Below are 25870 nucleotides of genomic sequence, written 5' to 3' on the forward strand. Positions count from 1 at the left end.
AATAATATGCTAAATATGATCAAGTTCATCATAATGAAAATTATGTTTGCTATTGCAACAATCATTTATCATGAATAAAATGCTAAATATGATCAAGATCATCATAATGAAAATAATGGTTGCCATGGTAAATATCATTTATCATGAATAATATGCTAAATATGATCAAGATCATGATAATGAAAATTATGGCTGCTATGGTAACAATCATTTATCATCAACAATATGCTAAATACAATCAAGATCATCATAACGATCATCATAGTTGCAATTGCAACCATTATTTATTATGATTGATATGTTAATTTTGATCATTCTCATCAAAATGATGATAATGGTTGCCATGGCAACCATCATTTATCAGGAATGATATGCTAAATATGACCAAGATCATCCTAATGAAAATTATTGTTTCCATGGCAACCATAATTTATTATGATTGATATGTAAATTTTGATCATCATCATCAAAATGATAATTATGGTTGCCATAGTAACAATCATTTATCATGAATAATATGCTAAATATGATCAAGATCATCATAAAGATCATCATGGTTGCAATTGCAACTATCATTTAACATGAATAATATGCTAAATATGATCAAGATCATCATAATGAAAATTATGGTTGCCATCGTAACTATCATTTATCATGAATAATATGCCAAATATGATCAAGATCATCATGATGAAAATTATGGTTGCCATGGCAACTATCACTTCTCATGAATTATATGCTAAATATGGTCAAGATCATCATAATGATCATCATTGTTGCAATTGCAACCATAATTTATTATGATTGATATGTAAATTTTGATCATTATCATCAAAATGATAATAATGGTTGCCATGGCAACCATCATTTATCCGGAATAATACGCTAAATATGATCAAGATCACCATAACGATCATCATGGTTGCAATTGCAACCACTATTTATTATGATTGATTTGTTAATTTTGATCAATATCATCATAATGATCACAATGGTTGCCATGGCAACCATCATTTATCACGAATAATATGCTAAATATGATCAAGATCATCATAAAGAAAATTATGGTTGCCATGGTAACAATCATTTATCATGAATAATATGCTAAATATTATCAAGATCATCATAATGAAAATTATGGTTGCCATGGCAACCATCATTTATCATGAATAGACCTAGGTCGCCCAGAACAGTGTAGTTATATTTAAATAAATTTCTCTGCAATAAAATACTTTTAAAATAGTTTATCGTTTGTGTATTTCCTGTTTGTGTAATGAGTATTACTTAGTCTCCGACTGCATTGATTACGCGCAGTTATTGTGACACGTCGTGTTTACATCATGTACATATATATACCTAAGGTAGGCAACTAAATACCTAAATTATGCATGTAGCCCCGAAAAAATTGTTCAAAAACTTTTAAAATCAACAATGGAATATGAAATAAACACGATAAAAGTAAGCTCCGATAATTTTACTAAGCTACCGCTAACTTTTTTTCTCAAAAACGGCACTGAAAATAATGAAAAATCGGCAAAGTTTTTCATTATTTTGTTGAGTTTTTCGCTGTGAGTATGCGTAGTACAGTTCACCTGATACTGGTTTTCTGTTTTTAATGACGACGGCAAGATTTCATTGGCTTTTGAAATTTACATCAAACTGTGAAAAATCCAAATCAGGGGGGTGTTAAGACGTTTTTCTACATCTGGCCAGCCTGGTCAAAGAAAGCTATATAGTCATTTATGCGCGGTAGTACAGCTATTTTCGTTTCGTTGATGCGCAAAGGAAACAAACAGTCATGTAATTAATTAAAAAGTCTACAATTAAAAAACCCAAGAATTCGTAGCATCTTATATCTAAACTATGTAAATGTGGAGGAAATAGATGACCTCAGTAAGTATAAAAATGTGTTTTGATTCATGATTTTACGGATAAACAAATACTTTATATGGCGTAGTATTTTTTGAAAACATTAGTTTCCCAGTGGAAATGCAGCGAGTAGAAAACAAAAGCCCGGTTGTGGATCTTCACGGACTAATTTATATGTGGTAAGTAAAGTCATAAAATGATCTTTTGCGTTTGACTATTGTATATTCTACAAAACCTTTCTTTTTTATGTTTAATTTCTGTTTTGTGCTTCTTGCTCGGCTTGCATATACTGTATATATAGTCGCCGCCATTATCGTTGTTTTTAAACATAAGTCATAATTTGTGCCACTGATAAACTTATACAATGTCGTAAAAAATGCACAACTCAATTAAAGTGAATGAAAACATAATTTTGGTCGTATAACTTTGGTCTAATAATTTCTTATCAGCTTATATTAACTTGTAAATACTGAGCGCTTTAAAATTAAATCGGAACTCACAATAATTGACCTATTAATAAAAGCAGTAGCTATAAGCTGGTTGCCGTTTAAGATATAAAACATTCAAAGGTAAGTGATTATTTATAGTCGTTGATAATAATCCCCCCCCCGCGAAATGAATACAATTCACAAGAAAATATACTTTTTATAGCTAACCTTTTATGAACTTGCGATGATAACAAAGTCCCTGTTCGCTTTTCCATTTCTTTGTATAAGAAGACAAACAGGAAAGATCCGATATAGCTACCAGAGGTCCAATGTATTAGAGATCAAAACCATGAAATATAATGGTATATGAATGTTCGTCCAATTTTCCATAATGAAATAAGTTTTTTCCACTTTTAATACGTATACACGCGTACAGCCAGCCAAATTAAGCGTCTTCTTTGCAACTGAATCGTGGAAGCTACCTTGAAAAAGATCAGTTGAATGTTGACTCGTATGGGAAAAACAAGAAAACATTTTAATGCACCTGAATAGTATATTAAACTTGTTCTTCATCGTTGACCCTGGGGTCAACGCCATCATGCATGTTTTTCACTGAAAAAAAAACAAGACAGCTAAAATATTATCCCACTTTGTCGAAATTTACATGAAGAACCTTACTGACTTTGAAATAGCAACGATAAAACAATCAAAACGCCAAAAAATCAAATTATTGAGTATATACATACTGTATAATTATAAACTTGCATCAAGTTCATCGTGATATTTGCATCGTTCGAACTGGAATACTTTTTGACCATGAAGTAAATTTTAGAAACATGAAAAATAAACTTTATGCTATGCCTAAAAAAGACTGAAACAACTCCTGTTGAATATTCTTACCTTCTGATGATAAACGGAATCGGTCATCCATGTAATAACTTGAAAAAACCTTCAATTTACAAAGAAAAATCAGTTGAAATGCACTTCCAACGGAAACCTATAAAAAACAGCATGCTCGCGCCTCGCTATGGAATTTTGGACTGCGCATGCACGAGTGCAAGCATTGTTCTAAAATCATCAGACCATAAATAGCATCATCCACAAAGAGATAGCCTTTCAGCAATTAGAAAAAGAAATATTTTTATGATAAAGACATTTTGCTCAATGCACACATTGTATGCATAGCTCGTTTTGAAGAGAATAGGGGGAAATATGAGAGAAGAGATTGATACGGAAAATGTATTTGACATATTTGATTAATTGCGATTCTAGGATCATCGCCAATTATGAGCACAATGGGTGTGATTTTGTTCCCATAATGTCGATCATGGAAGAAGCCAGAAAGAATGACAACGAACACCTTAACATCACTGAACGGCAGATTGGAGTTGCTATAAGCAGTATTTGGGGTGGTGAAGTAAAAAAAGTTTCTTCTTTTAAAATGGGTTCGGGATACCGCAATTTGAGAAAGCGACCAGTTTTCGAAGAAGATGCGGATATTATTCGAACTTTAGATGAATACACTCTAAACAAAGTAAAACAGTTGTCCTCCAAGAGGGAAGGATGGATTCTGGAACGATCCAACATTGATCAATTTACATTGATGAAGGCTCCGTTTTCGCAAGCAGGAGCAACTATAGATGGTCGACGCCTAGTGTATGAAATAACTGGTAGCGTTAGTCAATCAAACATTACAATACGCACGCATGGACAGCCAGTATCACTTGAAGGATACCGTCGTGATTTTGCTCTAACCTATTATACACTTGAAACAGTCATTCGCTTTGTGGATTCAGCATCACCTTGCTTGGGTAATGTGATCCATAAACGTGACGGTGATAGGGTCGAAAACCTGAAATTGCCAGTTTCTGGTTCAGTGCTGGCGCATACGGTAACAGCCAACGGTAAAGAAGAAACGCGATTAATTTCAACGTCTTGTTCGTTAATAATGTCAGGAGCACGAGCGTGCAAAAGCTGTAAACGCGTTCCAAACTATTTTCAATAATTCCAAATTATTTTTTTTCCGCAAAATTGATGAAAAAACCCAAAAATTCAAAGATTTTAATTTATGAAATCAAATTGGCGTTTTTTGCAGACAGTTTTTAGGGACTCTGCCAAAAACAACGTATTGAGCTAAACGAGACATCATTCTATCAACTGCGACCTCAGATAAATAAGGTATCTGAATTTCAGACACCTAAAACAAATCTGAGTTTGCCAAAATCTTATATATTACCGACAAATGATAAATGGGGAAGCTGAATTTCAGACATCTAAAACGGCTCTAATCTGCCAAGATCGTGTATATTAACCGACCTGAGATAAATAGGGTGTCTGAATTTCAGACACCTAAAATGGTTTGAGTCTGCCAAAATTCAAAATATTTTAATGTTAACCGACAAGCGATAAATTTGGAAGCTGAATTTCAGACACCTAAAACGGTTTGAGTCTGCTAAAATGGCATATTTTAACCGACCTGAGATAAACAAGGTATCTGAATTTCAGACACCTAAAACGGTTTGAGTCTGCCAAAATTCAACATATTTTAATGTTAACCGACAAGCGATAAATTTGGAAGCTGAATTTCAGACACCTAAAACGGTTTGAGTCTGCCAAAATCTTATATATTAACCAACCTGAGATAAATTAAGGTATCTGACTTTCAGACACCTAAACGGTTTGAGTCTGCCAAAATCGTATATTTCAACCGACCTGAGATGAATAAAGTATCTGAATTTCAGACACCTAAAATGGTTTCAGCCTGCCAAAAATTCAAAATCTTATGTTAACCGACAAGCGATAAATTTGGAAGCTGAATTTCAGACGCCATAAACGGCGTGAGTTTGTCACAAATCTGATATAAACAATTAAATGAACCGAGATTAAAGGCTGAATTTCAGTTTGTACTGTCACCGATCGTGTACTGAAATAAAAAGCACTTTTTCAGAGTGTAGCCCAATTTCAGAAAAATATTGGTTTGTTTGTTTAAATCATATGTGCATAATTCATAAATCAAACATATCTAAGCAGAGATGAGATTTTAGAGCCAAATTTTAGTCCGCGATCAACGTTTTATGGGTTTTCAACAGCAGACACCTAAAACGGCTTGATTCTGTCAAAATCTTATTTATCAACCGACAATGCATGCAGCGAAACCGACCAGTGAAAAATTGGGCAGCTGAATTCCAGAACCTAAAGCGACTTGAGTCTGCCAAAATTTAGTTTACCTGCAGACCTTCACATCACAACCAAAATACTAAAGTCAAATGCAAAGAATCATGTATATAGAATTATATATAATTAGTTTTTCAAATCACAAAATTTTGCGCAATACGTTCCTTGCTTCTTCTTCATTTGGTGTTAAGCATAAAACATTCCTGCCTTCCTTCATGGCTGCAGCAGCTCCAGCAACTGAAACAGTCAAAAATAGATCAATTTAGTTGGAATGTTATACTGCATATTTAATTATGTTTTTTACGGGAAACTACTTTAAATTATGCTGCGCGAATAGGTGAATAAACTGAAGGAAGAAAGCTAGTGATCCAATGATAGTGTAAAGTTGCATATGGGACACAGCTAATCAACCTTATCATTTTAGCTCCCATATTGAAAGGTTTCAATTTTGCATTAACAAGAAAGTTTCTCGAAATTTTTGTCAACTTGACGAAAAGCCTAATTAACATTTAAATAAGACAAAAGAAATTTTCTAAATAAAGTTCAAAGCGCTGAGATAGTTGAATAAACCACTACGAACAGAAATGACCTTCACCACTGACTAGATGATTGACTATGTCCTTTGAATCCGCCACCCATCAGAACAGTGTAAAGTGAAACTTCACAGTAAAAGCGGTTAAGTTAAATTATTTTTTTGTATCAACGATTAACAACACGATTACACCTGTTGTTTCCAGGTAATTCATTGTAACTAGTCGGCAGCAACAATGTGAACAGTGCATAAAATTATTAGTATTTCATCAGTACTGGTATAATTGCATACCTTGTGGCGTATTCACGTCAAGAATCCAATCGCCTGGTCTACTGAACATTTCAACTACAGAATGCCACACCTCCAACTCCTTGTGCTCTTGACTTACAATATTAAAATTCTCAGTGCAGGCAGTGAAATTAAAATGATCTTGCAGCAGCCGTTGCCCAGGCGCCGCATGGTAGAGGAGAAACCCCTCTACAGCCCGTACCATACCAAGGCTAGGACCTGTAAAATGCAGGAACAATGCGTAAGTTAATTTTGTTGTATGCATTGCAAAATACGGTTACAGTTTACAGTAGGTATGCTTTTATGCGTGTAAATTTGACGTATTTTCGAGTGTACGTGAATTTGAACTTCTAATTTTACAGTTGAATGGCAGAAATAACAAACGCAGACAAGTTTAACTAAATTTTGTTACAAAAATAAAATCAAAAAACATTGCATCGCGAGAACCTCTAGAAAATACCAGGATGCTGTTTTAACAAAATAATCTATGGTGAGCAGAAACCCAAAAGGTGGATTAAACAAAGTGATTAAGGACCTTACGATTGAAAATTACACCAGACATGCGGCTAGCTGCAATCGACAAACTATTGAAGATAGTATTTTGGGGCCAATTATTAGATGATAGAGCTTCGGGCAATTTGCAAATTAAAATTGAGGCATAAATTCTCTACGACAGACACGGTTTACCCTTTGCCGTAAACGTGAACATTAAAATCTTACTATTTTAAACATGAATACATTGCCCGTTAATATGCTAATATATACCTGATGGTTTTACTCCTTTAACACATGCGAAACCAAGTTCGCAGATTCCACGGTGTTCCTCGATCCATTTTTTTATTTCCATTAATTGATGGATATCCCCCATTATTGCTACGTTGAAAATGTGGCACACACCAAAATTTAAACGGTCCACTAGGTCCAGCAAACCTGCAGCAAATGTTGTCACATCTCATTTTCCTAAAAAAATCATTGTGAAAAAGAAAGTATTTCAGTATACACCTTTTTCACAATTATCACAGTTGTACATATACAGTACTATTGGTGCATTAGGTCAATGTTACATCACTATACTGTACCTGATGTGGTGAAAGCTTACATAAGGCTAATGAAAATCCTTTTTCTTGCCCGTATGACCCTTGCTGCAGTCCCAGTGGGTCAACACACATGTGGACAACGCCCCTTGTTCCCTGGTCCATCAGAAATACATTGGGTGATACAACTAGTGGCTGGTGTGATTCCTCGATGGTCAGACTCTTTTGCAGATATTCCAAGTATTGTCTGAAAATAAGGTTGGTTTCATCTTTTCCCTAGTAAATAGAAACACAGCTCTACTGAATGTGCGAAACACAGGAAAATGTTTGCAGACTAAAATGGTCATCAAATAGGTAGCAGAATTGAAAATTGAAATCTCCCAAGGAACATGTAGCAGGGCTGATTTAATGTTTATTTTCAAGCTACTAGTAGTTTGAAATGTTTCTAGTAGTTTGAATTATTAATTTAGAAGTCAGTTCAAATACTCAACCTCAGCATAGAGAGAAGAGCGGATATTTTCCATTCTACAAACCTGGATCAAAATATCGAACTGCCTGATATAATACATATACTACTGTATACTTACTGTAAATTTCCTTAACTGGTCAACGCTGACTTTCTCTCCCAATTTTGCACTAAGCAATTCCCATTTACATCCAAGAAATGAAGAAATCACTTTTTGGACAGGCTTCAGTACTTTGCACTCCTTGCACACTAATTTCAGTTCATCCAGACTGTTACTTTGGTCAGCAACCTAAAAAAAACAACAGATTTAGAATGATGATTGGATTTAATTTAAAGGGCACAATTATATTTTAATAAACTAAGTGGTTAATTAGTAAATAAAATTTTTAACAGATCACAGAGGCAAAAAAATAAGCTAAGGGGCATCTTACGCCTAAAAATGGAAGAAATATCTTTACCTGACCCAACAGAGCAACACGATCTGAAACGTCGAGGCCAAATAAGCATTTGATGTATGATGGCTTGAACCTCGGCTTTTTTGTAGGTCCTTTGCCATTGCTCGCTGGTCTTTCAGAAGACCTTTTTCATATTTTCGGCACATCTCAAGGAATGACTGATAACCATCTTCTGGGAGAGCAGCAACAAGAAATACATCAGAAAGATTTTTCTTCTAAAAAAAGTACAACATTTAACAAGAATATTAATTACTCAGTGTAAGTGCTTTATTGATCAGCAAGTTAATTTAAAATTATTTCATTAAACAGGTTTAGGTTTAGTACAGATTATAATTACATCTGCTTTCTTTTGATAACCCATTCACTGGTGGCAAGACTTTCACTGGCAAGCAAAATCACCTGGTGTTCACAATATATTACAAATTGAATAAACTAAAAAGTTTACTCACTGTCTTTCCTAATATGTGGGAACATCTGTCTCTCCATTGCTGACTAGGAACTAAATCATTGTTCTCATTTTTTGTACCAATGATCTCCAACTGCCTGTGAGCAACTTCCACCTACAGCAGAATAAAAAAATGTTTGTGATCACAGCTTTTTTAACCCACTGACTGGTAAATCACCCAAATGATTGCTGCTGCAATTAATAATTTGGTAGTTTCTACTGCAATTGCCTGTGGCAGATTACTGCTAATTATTATCGTAAGTAACTCAGACCACTATAACCAATAATTTACCATTGACAATTTTGGTATGTACTTGAGAAAAATTTCTGGTATTTGACAAAGCAAAGTTGAATAAGTTAAGAAGTTGGGTACTCATTACTACTGTGACACTAATGGGTTCCTTAAGTAACTTGTTGACTGACTGTTAAACTATAACAAAACAACCACTCCCTCTTAATATTTAACAATATTAGAATTGCCTTTCTACAGAACTTGCCTCATCTTTGAATGTCATTTCATGACGGAAACACCCAGTCTTATTATGCCTTGACGCCAGCCATAAAGCTTCAAAATTTGTTAACCCAACAAATATTCTTGCATATCTTCCCTTATACTCTTCACTATCAGGGTGCTTCTCTAAAAGTTGCTTTGTTGCCAACAAGTTATGCGTACCACCAAGTACCTCATACTGATAGCTGCTGACATCTGATTTTGAAAAGTTCTCCTTTCTGTTCAGACCTTTTACCAACAAGTAAAGAGGTTCATATGAGCCATTGGGGTTACTTTCCATATTTGCCTTTAATTGGGCCAAAAATATTTCATCCACTTTCCTGATCATTCTGTCTGCTGGAGGTAGTTCAATATTGCCAACCGGAACATAGAATTGCTCATCTATTCAAAGTTATGAAAAGACATGCATGATATTACTGCCAAATGAAGGTGCACTTATACAACTTGAGTAAGCTAGAATGGTAAAAAGGAAACCATTGGGCAAAAAAAGCTGGTCATATTGAAAGAAGTAATTGTGTAGCAGGGATTTTAATTAAGAAAATGACTTGATAATTTAAGCCTTAATTTAAACTTGATAATTTCTGTAAAAAACATTAACATTCATTGTGGTTTAGTGCTTCAACAAAAAATCATATGTATATATTTAATTTCCACATACCAACTTCGCATTCTTTTGCTCTTGTTTGGTATTGTAATTCTTTGGCCTCTTCATCTTGACACTTTTTCTTGGTTAGAGGAGTACTCAGCTGTTCCACAAGAGATGAAGATCCCCTTTTTAAATTTATAGCTTCATCTTCATTAGTGATTAAAACAGGCTCGGAATCCTTGGATCCACCTTGATTTTGTTGATCTTGACCATCATTAGCGCAATCTTGCTTTTCTAACTTTTCAATGGCTTCATTGCATTTTGCAGCCCATTGTTGCTCATTTTCAGTCGCAACAATTTCACAGAAAAGCCCATTGCTTGCTGACCAGTCATATTTCCCTGTGGAGAAGAAACAGTGTTCTCTTTTGCCATCTGCCCCTCGAACGAAAATCAACTATAAAATATAAATAAAATAATAATTTTTACATATAATCAATCAAAATACATTATTAATATAAGTACGGATAGCTGGCATCATTATTTGAAGCATCTAATAGGTGAAACTATCATCCATAACGCGCTCATTCATTGTGTAGTACCCAGTTTATAACACACTAGCAATATTTCTGTGTAAAAATTTTACAGGGACAAATGCTAGGACTAAGTTTCCAACCCTTGGACCAAGGGTTTTAAATTAATTCTAAAAAAGCTGACTTTGTGTTCAACACTGAATCATTTTCCTAAAACATTAATCACTAATCTTTCACGACGTAGAATTTACGCATGTAAAATTCCAACTAACCGAAAGCTATTCGTGTTATTTTAAGGCTAAAATGTAGAAATGGATATTTGTTTATCCATAGGCGGCCCAGAACTGATCTCGCTGACCTCGCGCGATGACCTACCTTGTTGCTGCGGAGCGAGCGAGCCTGAAGCGAGTGAGCGTAGCAGCAGTCTAATTTGTGCAGAGAGGGGGTTCTGAACTAAATTTTATTTAGCGCAAGGAATTGTGGTCGTGCGCGTTTTTTATGCGTAGAACACACATTTTAAACTCGCTCATATACAGGATCTTCAAATTTTTGTTAAATTTCAAAGCTTCTGTTCTATTTTGACTATTCAAGGTAAGATATTTTCATCTTTCGTTCATATGTTACGTTTACAGTTGTTTACAATTCTAACTGGTATATTTATGAAACGCTAAAAGCATACAATCGATCACAGCTAGATTCATGCTGTATATATACGAACTATATAAATCATTCTAGAATATTAAGATGTACTATCCAATTTGCTAATTCGCTTTACTTTAGCAGTTGAGCTGTCAGAGCTGTGAAGCAAATCAAGTCTTACATACAGATGCTTTAAAGTCTTTTTTATCCATTGACATTTGTATTCTTTTGCTGATTTCCATATTTTGCATCAAATGATGTTTTATTAATTAAGTATGCGGCTTGACGCTTGCGAGTCGTGTTTAATAACATGACACAGTCGCAGATAAAATATGCAATTGAATTGATCGTCTAAATTGCCTGACTGAATCGCTCAGATTCGTGAAATGTTTGACTTATTTAAAATTAGGTTACTGTAAGCATAGGCATATGTTTTTATTCCTATTTTACAATGAGCTAAATGTTTTTGTTATTTAGTGCTTTTACCGGATCTTCACGTGGTTTCTGATTACACGTCTTCTCGAGCGCGTTCAAAGTTCAAAGTATTAAGTGATGTTTTGTTACTCTTCACATGAAGTCAAACATTTACATGGACACAACAAAGATAAATAGCATATTTAAAAAAAATATCCATGTTACCAAAAATGTTCTATTTTGTTAAACATGTGCTACTGGGCCTGTATTTTCGCTTTGTTGTGGAAAAAATGTCGCTACGCGCGCAAAATTCTACCTAATATTATTTATAGTGTTAATACTCCTGTTGTGATTCGTATGTTAAAATATTTTTAAAACTAGCTGCTTCTAAAGACCTTGATTAAACGAGCTGCAACTCGCAAGACAGCATTGATATAGCATATATTGACCTAAATATTGACGTCATTGACAGTGTTCTCGCTAATAGGTGTTAATTCATGTACAGCCCCAGCGAGTTAACGCTCAATAGAGGTTCACTTTGCGTTTTTTAAACCTGCTATTGCTATTAGTTAAAACGGATTTAGTTTACTAACATTTCATATAACAATTCACTTGGACCCTAAAATGCTCGCAGCAATCTCTACCTTGCAGGTAACCTAGTCATAATATAAGACTGTTCAGACAACATGAGGTCGCGCGAGGTCAGCGAGATTAGCGAGATCAGTTCAGGGGGTCCCACGCATCATACGTAGATCAGGGCCCAAATCGCCGTTTCACCGCCCTATCATTCATTTTTTAATCTATGGCCCTATCTTATATACGCCCTGATCAATTAAAGGCATGCCGTAAAATAGGTGGTTTCTGAGGGCCGAGGCGCCATTCCTTGTTTTAGAAAAGCTAGCACGAGCATTATCATAGACTGTCAGAATTCTATCATTTATACTTTGCAACCTCAAGATAGAATTCTGCTAAACATTGTAAAACTATAAAACTTTATATTTCAGTCAGACTGCTATGCAATATGGAGTTTTATAAACTATAACAGTCCATTATTACTAAACCTTGGCTTTAGCCATATTAATTTTGATGAGTGTATACTTCATAATGAAATTTAAATTTCATGCGATTATGTTACGGCGTGCGTTTTGGTATATGACTTGTGAACGCTAAACGAAGGCTAAGTGAACCTCGCTAGGAGATTTTACTTGTAGTTAAACTATATCAGATATTGAAGGTATCAGATTTTGCGCTTCAAGGCAATGACACCCCAGAAAGCGCAGTTAGGCGCTGGACTATAGTATGTATGTATGTAAAACCTTCTTTAATGACGCTAGCCTTATCAACAAAAGTTGGTTTCCATAAGGGGCGACCAAAACACAATAGAACATTTACAAAAGATAATAATATATCTACATAGCTATTTACAAAAGAGAAATATATAAGAAAGAAAATAGATTAAGTTGGTGTGATCCGGCCGTATGCTAAGATCTATACATGATTGAATCTTAATTCTATTTAACATTCATTTGCTTTACAATGTTTTTGAAAGAATAAATAGATTGCGCTTCCTTAGCTTCTTGCGAAAGATTATTCCAAAGTTTAGCACCACTGTACTTAAAACTTTTTTTCAGAAATTCTCGTCTCGGTTTTGGAAGAGCCAAATCAATGTGACAGTTTCTGAGGTCATAATTATTTGCAAAGATTCCTCCCTGATGAATAATTCTTTCAAATTAGGTGCGGTATAATCATTCAAAATTTTATATAATAATGCTGCCTTGGTCATACTTCGTCTGGAATCTAAATTTTCCCAGTCAAGTGCCCGAAGAATATCTGCAGACCGAATTTCATAGCTAGCGCCAGCTATTATTCGAGCTGCTCGATTTTGAAATTTTTGCAGCTTATCTTTCAATGTCTTGTTGCAGGTATCCCAAAGGGGAGAGCAATAATCGAAATAGGGTTGTATCAAAGCTTTATAAATCGATTGCAACATGTTTCCAGGAACATAAGGCTTGACGCGTTTTAACGTTCCTATACCTGCCCCAATTTTTTTGCAAATCGTTTCAATGTGTTCTTCCCAACTTAATGTTTCATCAAGGGTAACGCCCAGACAAGAGATTGAATATACTCTGGGAATAGGTTTGCTATTTAGCATTACAGGAATATCATCATTGATCTTAAGAAGATTATGCTTTGATCCAACGTACATAAATTTAGTTTTGGTTGAATGGTGCTGTAATTTGTTACTTTTTAGCCACAGGCTGATTTTATTCAAATCGCTATTTAACTTGGAGATAAGTTCTGCTGAATCCTTTGCTGTTGAAAACATCTGCGTATCATCAGCATATAAGCACGGGGTGGTGTTATCGAGACAATCTGGGAGATCGTTAATGTAAAGTAAAAACAATAATGGTCCTAAGATGGATCCCTGAGGAACCCCACAGACTATCTTTTTTGGCGTTGATATCGTGCCGTTGACAAAACATACTTGTTCCCTATCAGAAATATAAGATTCAAACCACTTCAATTCAATATTTGAAACTCCAAATTGCTCTTTCATTTTGTGCAATAAGATATTGTGATTAATTGAATCAAAAGCTTTCCTAATATCAAGAAAAACTACACCATTCAAGTCGCCATTATCTATATTTTCGTACCATGCTTCACACATTTGAATAAGTGCAGTCAAAGTCGAATTCTTTGGGCGGAATCCAGATTGATACTTAGAAAGCAAAGAGTTCTCACTCAAAAATTCATACAATTGGTTGAAAACAGAACGCTCAAAAATTTTGCTAATAATTGGTAAAATTGAAATTGGGCGATAATTTTCGCACTTTTGTCTGTCTTCAGATTTGAAAATCGGTAGAACCCAAGCTTTTTTCCATTCGTCTACATAGATTCCAGTTCTAATCGAGAGGTTAAATATCCACGTTAATGATGGGCTAATTACTTCAGCTGAAATTTTGAGTGCCCTTGCTGGAATAGTATCAATGCCTGTCGATTTTGATGTTTTAAGTCTATATAACTGAAGGAATACATCATGCACATTAATTTCTGAAAATCTAAATTGTATATCTGATTGGGAATTGACATTTTCTGACCAACTTGGGTCCAAGAAATTATTCTCAATTTCGGCGGCTAATTTAGCCCCAATACTCACGAAGTGTTCGTTAAAGGACTCTGCCATTTTTATATCGTCAGAAATAATATTTTCGCCTATTTTTAACTGGGAAATATTGTTCGCTCTATTATTTTTCCCCAGAAGTTCGTTAATTAGCTTCCAGCTTTGTTTAGGGTCTTTTGCCAGAGCACAATCTTCAATTTTTTTGCAGAAAAAGTTTTTTTTTGCCTTATACATTTCTGAGTGAACTTTATTGCGAGTTTCTTTATACTTAGCCCAGTGGATTTGAGATTTAAATTTTACAGCTCTCTTTTTATGAAAATCTCTCATTCGCATTTAGCTTTTTAATATTTGGAGTAATCCAAGGGAGGGAATTGCCCCGAACCCTCATGCGTCTTAACGGTGCATGCAGATCGAGTACTTGCAAGTAATAGGACCTCCATATTCGATAGCAAGTGTTTGGATCGTCATGCTGTGCCACATTTTCCCAGGGTATCTGGGAGAGATCATTAAGGAAATCAGTAGCATTAAAATTTTTAAAATTTCGAGCATATGTTACGTTTTGTCGAGAATTAAAAGTGCAATGTTTCCTAACAGCAAAAATTAAACTGTGATCTGATATACCTAGATGGATAACTCCTGATTTTGCAAAATTTTGCTTCTTATTCGTGATAAACAGATCGATCAGGTTAGCTGTCGTTTTCGTTACCCTTGTAGGCTCTTTAATTAGTTGATCAAATTGGTAAAGAGACAATAAAAATTGTAATCTACGCGTGTGGGGATCAGGAGGAGATTTGCTGATGTCACAATTTAAATCACCTAAAAGTATTAGTTCTTTGTTCTCTAAGTCGCATTTGCTAAGAAAAACTTCAAAGTCGTCGAATACCTGTACATCTGAATTGGGAGGTCTATACCATGTACTTACTAGAATCGACTTACTACATGGTCTACTGATTTCTATGCATATCATTTCTAGTGAACATGTTAGCAAGTCCTTTCGTTCGGTAAAGGGTATGGTGTCACGGACATACAAAAGTACACCGCCTCCGTACCTATTACGATCTTTTCGAATTAGGTGATATCCGACAAGGCTAATTTCATTCTCCGAAAATGAATCATCAATTTTAGTCTCATTAATTGCTAGAATATCTAAGGGCTTATTCTGCATAATAATTCGAAGCTCATCAATATGCTTTGGAAGACTGTTGATGTTTAAACATGCAATTTTTATACCCTTCAAGCTATTTAATTCATTTAATATTGACTTATCTGATTTGTTACTCATCTGATGGCATGGTTCAGAACCCGGATCACACCTTGTTGAAGTTAACATATTATTGTTCGAGATGTCCCTGCGAGAATCGCTTTCAGCAGGTCCCCTACTTGATTGAGAGTCGACGTGCGAAAATCCTCACCAGAACGGCTACGTGGTCTTGAATGATGTTCTCCTCTTAGAAATTTAATAAAGTGAGTGGCTAAAAATGCTGAACCTTTACCATTAAGGTGCAAATTACTCCCGTTTAGACATGTATTATCTATAGAGGAGTTGTCTATAAAAGCGACCTTATGCTTGGCAGATATTTCTTTGAGTTTGTTGTTGACTTCCTGGATGCTTGTAGCTGCTTCAATGTCCTGTCTTAACGTAATTCCTGAAAGACCAACTTTTGAGTCTGGAAATTTCGCTTTAATTTTGACGACAAGGTTTTCCATTTTCTTCGCACATACTTCGGTTGAATCCGTTGGGATGTTGTTTGTCCCAACGTGAACAATTACGTGGGAGGGGGTTGATTGGATATTAATAGAATTTAGTTCCTTTTCAATTTGTTCAGTGGTTTTCCCTGGGTATGTAAATTTATGAACTTTTTTCTTTGTAAGTTTTCTCGGGTCAATATGTTTGACTATCGAATCCCCTATAACAACTATTTCCTCTTTTACGCGCTTCCCAGAAGATTGATTTTCAGTACCTTTCGTTGACGCTGATGTAATTTTGTCAGCTTCCTCGACGCTGAGTGAAGAAAATTGATTTTGAAGCGGGATTGAGTGGCATTTACTTAGGTCATTAGCATCGACTTGTTTCTTGGCTGGTCGGTGGGATGGCTGATTGGTTTCCTCAGGTTTTAAATCGGAGTATAACAACCGTATAGAGGTTATTAAACTTGCTTTTTCTTCCTCGACAGCCTTCATTTTTCCATACAGGTCTGAGATAGTATGGCTTAGATTATTTACCCTCTCAGTCAGGGCTTCGTTTTGGTCTTTAAGTTCGAGATTTTCTCTTCGGAGCCTACATAGCTCGTTTTCCGTCTCCGGGTTTTTCAAATCTTTCAACTCTTTAGAATGTTCTAGTAGCGTAGAGTTTATGGCTGCGAAGTTTTCGATAAATTCCTTCTTTAGATCTTGCAGCTGATTATTTAAGTATTCATCATTTGCAGGATTGATATTTACTGCAGGTAGTCGCTTTGATATTGAAGCGACAGAGTTTAGCTTTTCTTCGATCTGGTCTTTGTCCTTCCCGCTAACTGTAATCGACTTTGTTTTCGGATACCATCGGATTGATACCTCTTCACATTCGTATGCCTTCGCGTCTCCCCCAGGAGAAGACCATTTTCCACCAGATAAATCTAGCACATCTTCGACAAATTGTTGTAGAGCATCGAATGAACCCGACCAAATAAGCTTGTCTTTATCGTTGACCGATAGATTGTGCAGTACACTTTGCTTTGTGGTGTTGTTCGTCATGGCTGTTCGTATATTATCACCAAATTTTATCTCCAATTGCTCGTCTACAACACACGTCTGCTCGTCTGCTCGTGAGTGGGGGAAGAGTATTTTAAAAATCGCTTTACTGTATTTTTATACAACTAGTGCCAATATGGTTATTAATTCCTTACAACAAACATAAAACTAGGACTCAAAAGGTCGCTGGTGCACGCAGCATCTCATTTCAGCAGGTAGAGACCAATAGCACAGTATATAATACAAAATATATTACCCTTTAATACATAATATTATCTTTATATTAATCACAGTGAGAAACTCAAAAAATTAAAAATCATACCTTTACAGCCACGCGATTCTTAAATTTTCCCGCTTCAGCGCGCAGAACATGCGAATACTCTACACTATTTTTGGAATGCCGAATACCGTTGACAAACACGTACGCTTTGTCCTCATTTACTCGAATTGACCATTTGAAAGAAGGCATTTTTTTAAATACAGTTTGTTGACTGCTGAATAAACCTTGCTGAACAAAACTGCTGGTGTCTTTGGCAGAGGAAATAGAGTATATTTTGGCAAGGTTTTCTGGCGTCATACAAGGTGATAGCGTCATACAAGGTGATAGCGTCATACAAGGTGATAGCGTCATACAAGGTGATAGCGTCTTCGCGGCTCAACGAATCAGCGTTCGAGAACACAAAGCCGTAGGTAACTGAGGAATTTTTCATTGTTAAAAGGTTCAAAACTCAACCAATCAAAAACGTTTATACTAATTAGCGACAAAAATCATAATAACGGAAAACATTTAAAAACTTAGAAGGGTATAAGCTGATCTTAGTGGGTTGTGTCCCATGGGAAAATTATTCCATGGTATGTTTGACCTTTTTCAATGGAAACATGACAGCAATCTAACAATGAACATTCTCATCAAACTTCTTGCACTGTTCAATGATCGCTATGGTTTACCACCCATACTTAATCTCCAACTGGACAACTGCTGGCGTGAAAACAAAAACAAATATGTTTTAACTTTATTATCTCTTTTGGTGGAATGGTCGGTGTTTGACAAGGTATAGTTAAAATACGAATTTGAGATACCTTTAAAACAAAGCCAGACAATTTAGTCACAGCCACAAAGGGTTTACTGTAGGTGGGCTCATCTATATGTTTTTTGAAGTTTTGCCTGGTGCTGTAATGAGTGATTGATAGTCTAGTGGGTTCAAAATAACAATATCTTTATTATTGCAGCTAAAAATGTATGTGAAGCTTAGAAAATACCTTGAGCTAATGATCAAATTAGATCATGTGTGCTTTTTTGTACTTGTACTAATAATGTACAAGTTTTTCAAAGGAGTAATTTTTCACAACAGGAATCTCAATTATGTTTCATACAGTATATATACAAGTTAAAGTAATATTGCATGTAACCTTTAATTTTTCAGATAAAGGGCAACTTTCTACCAGTTGGCCATACGCATGAAGACATTGATGCATTATTTGGCTGTTTTTCAAAGCATCTTAAATTTCTTGATGTATATACAGTAAATGGTAAGTCTTAACAGACAAGTACTTACATAAAATCATCTGACATAGTAAATCCTTGGGTGTATATATATTGTTCACATGTTAAAATAGAAAGGCATATACACTGTATATGTTCAACATGGATTTGACTGCATGTGTGACCATGCACCCTCTGTCTGATACTGTACACAAACAATTACCATACAATTAGATTTTGTTCTATTCTGCTGACATACAGTGTGACAAAATAATACAGATAAGCTGATTACCAAAATTGATTGATTACCAAAATTGCCCTTTGCAATGTAAAAAATTCTTTTATATTTGAGTAATTTAAGATCATTGTTTTTAAGCATTGTTTCAAAGTTCAACTTTTTGTCATAGTATCTGACATTTAGTGAATGTTATCATGGTTAAATTAAAAAACTATCGAATTCGGGCTTATGCATGTGCTTGCTTTTTGTTTGTGAATCATCAGCTTACAGTGCATACATTGATTTTTTGCACCAATAAATGAAGCAATGAGCCAACAGATAAATATTAACAAGCCATTAATTGTTTTTTTCTGAATATTTTCTTTTTCTTTTTTTTAGATATAAGAAAAGCATTTGAAGAATGCTGTAACAAGCCATACCCAGAATCTGAGTGTTTATCATGCATTTATGATATCAAGAAGTGGTTGGATGGTCACAGTGAGGACTTACACAATAATGTCAAACCACACTGCTTTAAATTTGTGAGAAATGAAAAAAACAAAGCCGTAATGTATTACAGAAAGTAGCACTGAAATGGCAACTCCTATAGTATGAGCATGCTGATCAATGGAACCCTAATCTTATGCAGTTTCGCGTAGCAAATATACAAATTATTCTATATTTTACATTTATTTTCCTAGATATATACTGGCTCATATCAAGCTCCAGCTTCCCGGGGCATAAATATGGATGATAATTACTTGGCTGCTTTGAAACCTGATGTGTTTGTGGCAGTAAATATATCCAACTACAAAAAAAGGCCAGTCATTGGGAAAGTAACGGAGGTTGGAAATGATGAATTTTGTTTACAATACTGGAAGGGAAGTTATAGCACTGCTTGGGAACCCCACATTGTGAATAGTAAAGATGGGCCAACACCATGGGTGGATACCATTCCCAAAGCGGCTATTATAATATGTGCGTTCGAACTTGATGACAAAAATCATTTGCTGGAAAACACCAGAAAATTTATTAAAAAATGGTACAGAGATCACAAAAAAAAGCCTAACCATTAGAGGGAAAAGGAACTATACTGTGCCCCAATATTTTTTATATGAGAACCTTATGAAGTACCAAAATGTATTTGTGAGAAACATTTGTATATTTAACCATTCTCAATACCAAATTTAAACTAAAACAATTAGTCGCCACAGCTCATATCTACTTTGCCTTCTGCTCAGTGGATATGGGCTTGTAAACACCTTGCCTTCAGGCTTCAACAACTAATAAACCTATATGGATTTAATACGATGTCAAATATTTCTGTATGAACACTAAGAGCAGCATTCCCTGAGAGAATTGCAATATGTGTTATTATAATTCTTGCAGGAAATTCTGGTATTTATGAAGCATTTGATGTCCCAATGCATACGGAGTATTGTTACTGTGTATCAATGAGCATTAGAAATTGCCATGACTCGATTTATAACCTAAACAAAATATAGTGTTGCAACACTTGCGTATACAGTATTTACTCGGTTTATTTATTGTCATCAACACGCTTTTTTGGGCTGCCCTATGATCTTATAAATCAATAAATGTTATTTTATATGCAGAAGACTCGTGCTCACTTACCGGTATTTGATGCATATGGCTCTACTGATTCACCTATCAGATCTTGATAATTTCAGTATAGGACAACCTTCTAAGCTTCGAGTTGGCGAAACCAAAGAAACATTCAGTAATATTTAAAAAAAAACCTTTATTTGTAAAACTTTGTTTGCCTTCTTCGCCATACATGCCTTTAAAATACACAAAACACGATTCAAACACATATTTATTTTGTGGCCTGGATCTCTGAATATATTAGATCTGATCTAAATATATTAGATCTGATGAACTGATGTGGATATATTTAGTTGCAATTTTTACTATAAATTTGTTTCAATCCGACCCTGTCTGTTGTTTGTTTATCATGTAATATCAGTGTGTTGTAGTTTAGGTAAGCAGGGATTTTATTCTTTATGTGCGTGGACTGTGGAGCAAAAGAGCCAGTTGGGTACTGAATGCATGTGATGTAAGTTTTAATACATTGTGCACTACTGAATTTGTCAAATATTATACAATAAATGTATAACAATTTACTATAGCACTGCTTTGTGTAAACACACTTCTGCAAATTGTTGAGGTTTTTAGGTAGTCTTTTTTTTAATAATTATTCCGATATAAAATAGTTGTTTAAGATTTGTTGACTCTCTTATTACTAATCAATTTCCTATTACTATATGATTCCATTTGGAACAAGATGTAAATGCCTGAAATTTAGGGTTCCTTTTTGTATTAATCATGTTGCCTTTTTGTTATATTTATTTACTTTGTTGCAAACAAATAGGTGTCCAAAATTCGGAGTCCACTTTGGCAACCATTCTGCCCTTTTCATACAATTGCCTTATTTTAAACAAAATGGGTGTCTGAAATTCGGAGTCCATTTTTGTCATCATTTTGCCATTTTTTCATAATTATCTACTTTATTGCAAACAAAATGGGTGTCCGAAATTCGGAGTCCATTTTGATAATCATTCTGCCATTTTGTTATAAATGTCCCATTGCATTAGCAAATTGGGTGTCTGAAATTCGGAGTCCATTTTTGTCATCATTTTGCCATTTTTTCATAATTATTTACTTTATTGCAAACAAAATGGGTGTCCGAAATTCGGAGTCCATTTTGATACTCATTCTGCCATTTTGTTATAAATGTCCCATTACATTAGCAAATTGGGTGTCTGAAATTCGGAGTCCATTTTTGTCATCATTTTTCCATTTTTTCATAATTATTTACTTTATTGCAAACAAAATGGGTGTCCGAAATTCGGAGTCCATTTTGATAATCATTCTGCCATTTTGTTATAAATGTCCCATTGCATTAGCAAATTGGGTGTCTGAAATTCGGAGTCCATTTTTGTGATCATTTTGCCATTTTTTCATAATTATTAACTTTATTGCAAACAAAACGGGTGTCCGAAATTCGGAGTCCATTTTGATAATCATTCTGCCATTTTGTTATAAATGTCCATTGCATTAGCAAATTGGGTGTCTGAAATTCGGAGTCCATTTTTGTCATCATTTTGCCATGATAATTTACTTTATTGAGAACAAAATGGGTGTCCGAAATTAGGAGTCCAATTTTGTAATCATTTTGCCAATTTTTTTATAATTGCGCCTGTGCAAGTATGTGTATGCAAGTAAATGGGTGTCTGAAATTCAGTTGTTTTTTGTAATAATTTAACCATTTTATTTTTTCTGTTCTTTTTAAACACAGTCCTCCATTTTGAAGAAAATATAAGTTTAGAAAAGGGAAAATTAATCTTTTCTCTAAATTTTCATATATTCATTGATTTAAAGTTGGAAATATATACAGTTTGCAAAAATCTACTAAACTACTATTAAATTAAACAGTGAATTTTCCATTCTGCAAAATTGCAAGAAAACATTTTTTCAAATTTACCTCAAAAACCGCTTTTTCTTCTGAAATTAAAGGAAAATTATACCTATTTTATATTATGGGTTAAACTGTGCAGAAAAATTGGTCAAATTCTGCAAAATCAAGGATTTTTTTTATGGATTTGGTTGTTTGGAATTGTTGAAAATAGTTTGGAACGCGTTTGTAACTACGCTCTTAGGCTATGGAACAAACGTGAAGCCCACAGAAAAGCAAAGGGAGGAAAGCTACACAAGAAATGCAATGTTCGTTACTTAGGAAGAGCTGGTTTAGAGGAAAAGTTGTGTAAGCAGAGAAAAGAAATACGGAGTGATAATGTAAGAGAGAAGAGAGCGTTGGACGAAATGATAGAGTTTTCGGAAAGCGATTGTATGGATCTGAGGAAAATTATGGAACACGTTGAGAGCAAAGACGTCCCTTCCGATATGTCACTTCTGTGGGAAATGCAGACTAAACAACTGGCATCGAAATCGCCTAATAGCTATCGATGGCACCCAAGGTATGGACATCCACTAATACAATTGACATCAAATTTGGGAAAATCGATCTATATAGACAGGAACATTTGTTATTTTATCTTTTTAGAATCGTACGATTTGCATTAGATGTTTATTGCAAGAGCCCTAAAGCACTTGATGCAATGCGAGAAGTTGTGATACTTCCAAGTAATCGCCTTTTAAGGTTAGTTATCAACAATTAAATAAAATTATTAATTGTACGTAGAAACCATGACAATCACACACTAAAAAAAGGTGTGTTAAATCCTGATAATTTATTTTTCTACATGAAATATGAAGGACTGTTACGTCAGTCTTGTATAATTTTTGATTGAATATTTTGATTAACTTGGGTCTCATGCAATTTAGGTATTACAAAAATTCAGTTAGTCAGCAGCCTGGATGGAATTCAGAAACGATTGAATGGTGCCAAAAAGAAGCCGAGAGAAAAAGCCTCAAACCTTCTGATTATTGGGGAGGTCTGGTTGTTGACGAGATGAAGATCCAGGTATGAACAGATTAAATCACGTACGTGTATATTTCATGTAGCTACAAATTGTCAAATTTACATCTATATTTTCCCAGGAAGATTTGCAAATGACTTTGCAAAACGGAAAGCATCACCTTGTAGGAATGGTTTCTCTTGGAAATTTCTACCAAGATATGAAATGCATTGAAACAGGTTGATCTCAATAATTACAATAAGAATAATTTGAAAATTTGTACAGTGTATAAAGTTGTTGTTTAATGTTTATAATTATAATACATTTAATATAGGTACGTCGGACGTACAAGTTGCAACTCATCTGCTTCAATTTGTATTTTTGAGTGATTCTGGATTCCGTTTTCCCTTGGCGCACTTCCCTACCTCACAATGCCCACCTTCTGCCTTATATCTTAAGTTTAGGGAAGGAGTTTTAGAAATGAAACGAGCAGGTTTTAGGTAAGACAATGTACATCATGCTTACTGTGCGTGAGCACAGAATAACACAGAAGGATATCTGCTCATTAAAAAAGCGTAAGTGCGATTCGTGACGATTCGTCACGCAGCAACTGCCTAAATAGAAGCAATCTCCCCCTTGAAGATATTTAAAATGCAAATATGTTCAGTGGGGGCGAATACTTCCGTTTAGTGCACTTGCTGCGTGACGAATCATGACGAATCGCGCTTACGATTTTGTAATGAGCAGATATCCCTCTGTGCGATATTCTGCGGCCTGAGTCTGTACTTGCAATAATGTAAAGCCGGATTTACAATGTCCATGATACGAGAAATAATAATTATGCCCTCTTTTCCCTCCATTAAGCATTTACTACTGCATTTGTGATGGTGGCGATGCCAACAGGCAGTTCATCAAGATACACTTTCCCTCCTGCAGTCCAATTGAGTTACATTTCATTGGCTACAACATGTGGACGGAGGATCCTATGGTATTTGAAATGGACTGTAAGGTAATTATATAGTGCAGTGATGTAAAATATCTTACCTGGAATTAGTTAAATAGTCAAAATAGAACAGAAGCTTTAAGATTTGACAAAAATTTGAAGATCCTGTCCGTCAAATCAAAGCTAACTCATATCCATACCTAGTTTAAAATTTGTGTTCTGCGCATATAAAAACACGCACGACCACAATTCCTTGCGCTTAATAAAATTTAGTTCAGAAGCCCTTCTCTGCACAAATTGGACTGCTGCTACGCTCGCTCACTTCAGGCTCGCTCGCCCCGCAGCAAAACCAGTTTCACTGCATGTTTCAATACTTTCATGGAATTAATACATATTCAAATCAACAAACTTAATTATTGTTTTCGATGCAGCACAACTTTAAGAAAATCCGCAACAATATAGAGAAAAGCTCGCCCTCCGGAACAGCGCGATGCCTTACTAAAGGAGGAAGAAATATATTCTGGTCTCATTGGAAAGAGGCTTATTCGTGGGATCAGAGGTTCAACTCCTGCCATTGCCATGAACGGTTGAAAGAGGATCATTTTCAATTGACACCAAGTTCTAGGATGAAAAACAACCTAGCAGAAGATGTGCTGGACAAAAGGATGTTGAATCTAATGAAAGTATGTTTTCAGTATACTTATCTCCGAAATATTGCAGACAATTACAGATATTCCGACTATAATGAGGGTTTCTATTTTATTTTTTATTTTATTTAGTAAATTTTGCGTATACATGTTGGCAGATATACACAGGCTAGTGACAACAGGGTTATAATACCCTAACTAAGGTCACTAACCCTTATAACACACTGACGTCACAAACATGTAACGGACGGACGAACAGATAAACGAACAGACAAACGAGCGACACAGAGTTCAGCTTTAGCAACAATGTGATTGGTTCCAGGGTTGAAAGAAAGATCTTAATGAGTTGCAACGTAGACATATAGAGCGCCAGGTTGAAATAACTTCAATGTTGTAGATGTCTTGGAGAGCGGTATTGTAGGTGGACTTAAGCATTCTTTTGAAGGCGTTATATACAGGAACTTGCTTCAGGTGATTTGGCAAGCTATTCCAGAGTCTTGCAGAGCGAATGAAGTAACTATTTTGGAAACATTTGGTTCACTGTTAATTTGAAGGTGTCAATTTAGCACCAAAAAAGGTGTTGAATCAATATGGCAAAAATAACACCTGTTGAGGTGCTATTTTAACACCATGATCCGGGTGCTAAATTAACTCCAATCTCTGGTGTTAAATTAACCCCCATTCTGGTGTCAGTATAACACCTTTGGGTGTTTAATTAGCACTACATTTGGTGTTACTTTTTACTTACTGCAATTTAATGTGCAGTACATCAGTATAATCATATCTAAATCAAAATTAATGACACATATACAAGGAAACAAAAAATCAATATATTAAACTTGGACACAATTGCATATTTACAATTACTCCAGCAGGACTATTTACAAAAATAGCCAGACAAATATTTACAATTTTCAAC

The 25870-nt window shown here is 35.0% G+C and overlaps 1 protein-coding gene across 1 annotated transcript; it reads right to left on the minus strand.

Annotated features, from left to right (window-relative positions):
- Window positions 1-7236: 7236 nt before the first annotated feature.
- Window positions 7237-17691, minus strand: LOC114537986. The gene is made up of 8 exons (XM_028559098.1): window positions 17545-17691; window positions 9861-10242; window positions 9189-9583; window positions 8696-8806; window positions 8255-8461; window positions 7913-8080; window positions 7371-7601; window positions 7237-7251 (listed from the first exon to the last, which is right to left on the minus strand). Exons 1-8 carry the CDS (start codon window positions 17689-17691, stop codon window positions 7237-7239), a joined length of 1656 nt encoding a protein of 551 aa, XP_028414899.1.
- Between the last annotated feature and the right edge of the window lie 8179 nt (window positions 17692-25870).

Source organism: Dendronephthya gigantea, unplaced genomic scaffold (genome assembly GCF_004324835.1).
Source record: "Dendronephthya gigantea isolate DGI-Jeju-01 unplaced genomic scaffold, DenGig_1.0 000171F, whole genome shotgun sequence".
NCBI lineage: Eukaryota > Metazoa > Cnidaria > Anthozoa > Malacalcyonacea > Nephtheidae > Dendronephthya > Dendronephthya gigantea.

What these genes read in the sequence shown, in the direction of transcription:
- LOC114537986 (XM_028559098.1), bottom strand. Translation starts at nt 17,691, where the DNA reads ATGCCTTCTTTCAAATGGTCAATTCGAGTAAATGAGGACAAAGCGTAC. An exon ending in AAATGACATTCAAAGATGAG is followed by an intron (nt 8,807 to 9,188) that starts GCAAGTTCTGTA and finishes ATTCTGCTGTAG; the next exon opens with GTGGAAGTTGCTCACAGGCA. An exon ending in ACCAGTTAAGGAAATTTACA is followed by an intron (nt 7,602 to 7,912) that starts GTAAGTATACAG and finishes TCTATTTACTAG; the next exon opens with GGAAAAGATGAAACCAACCT.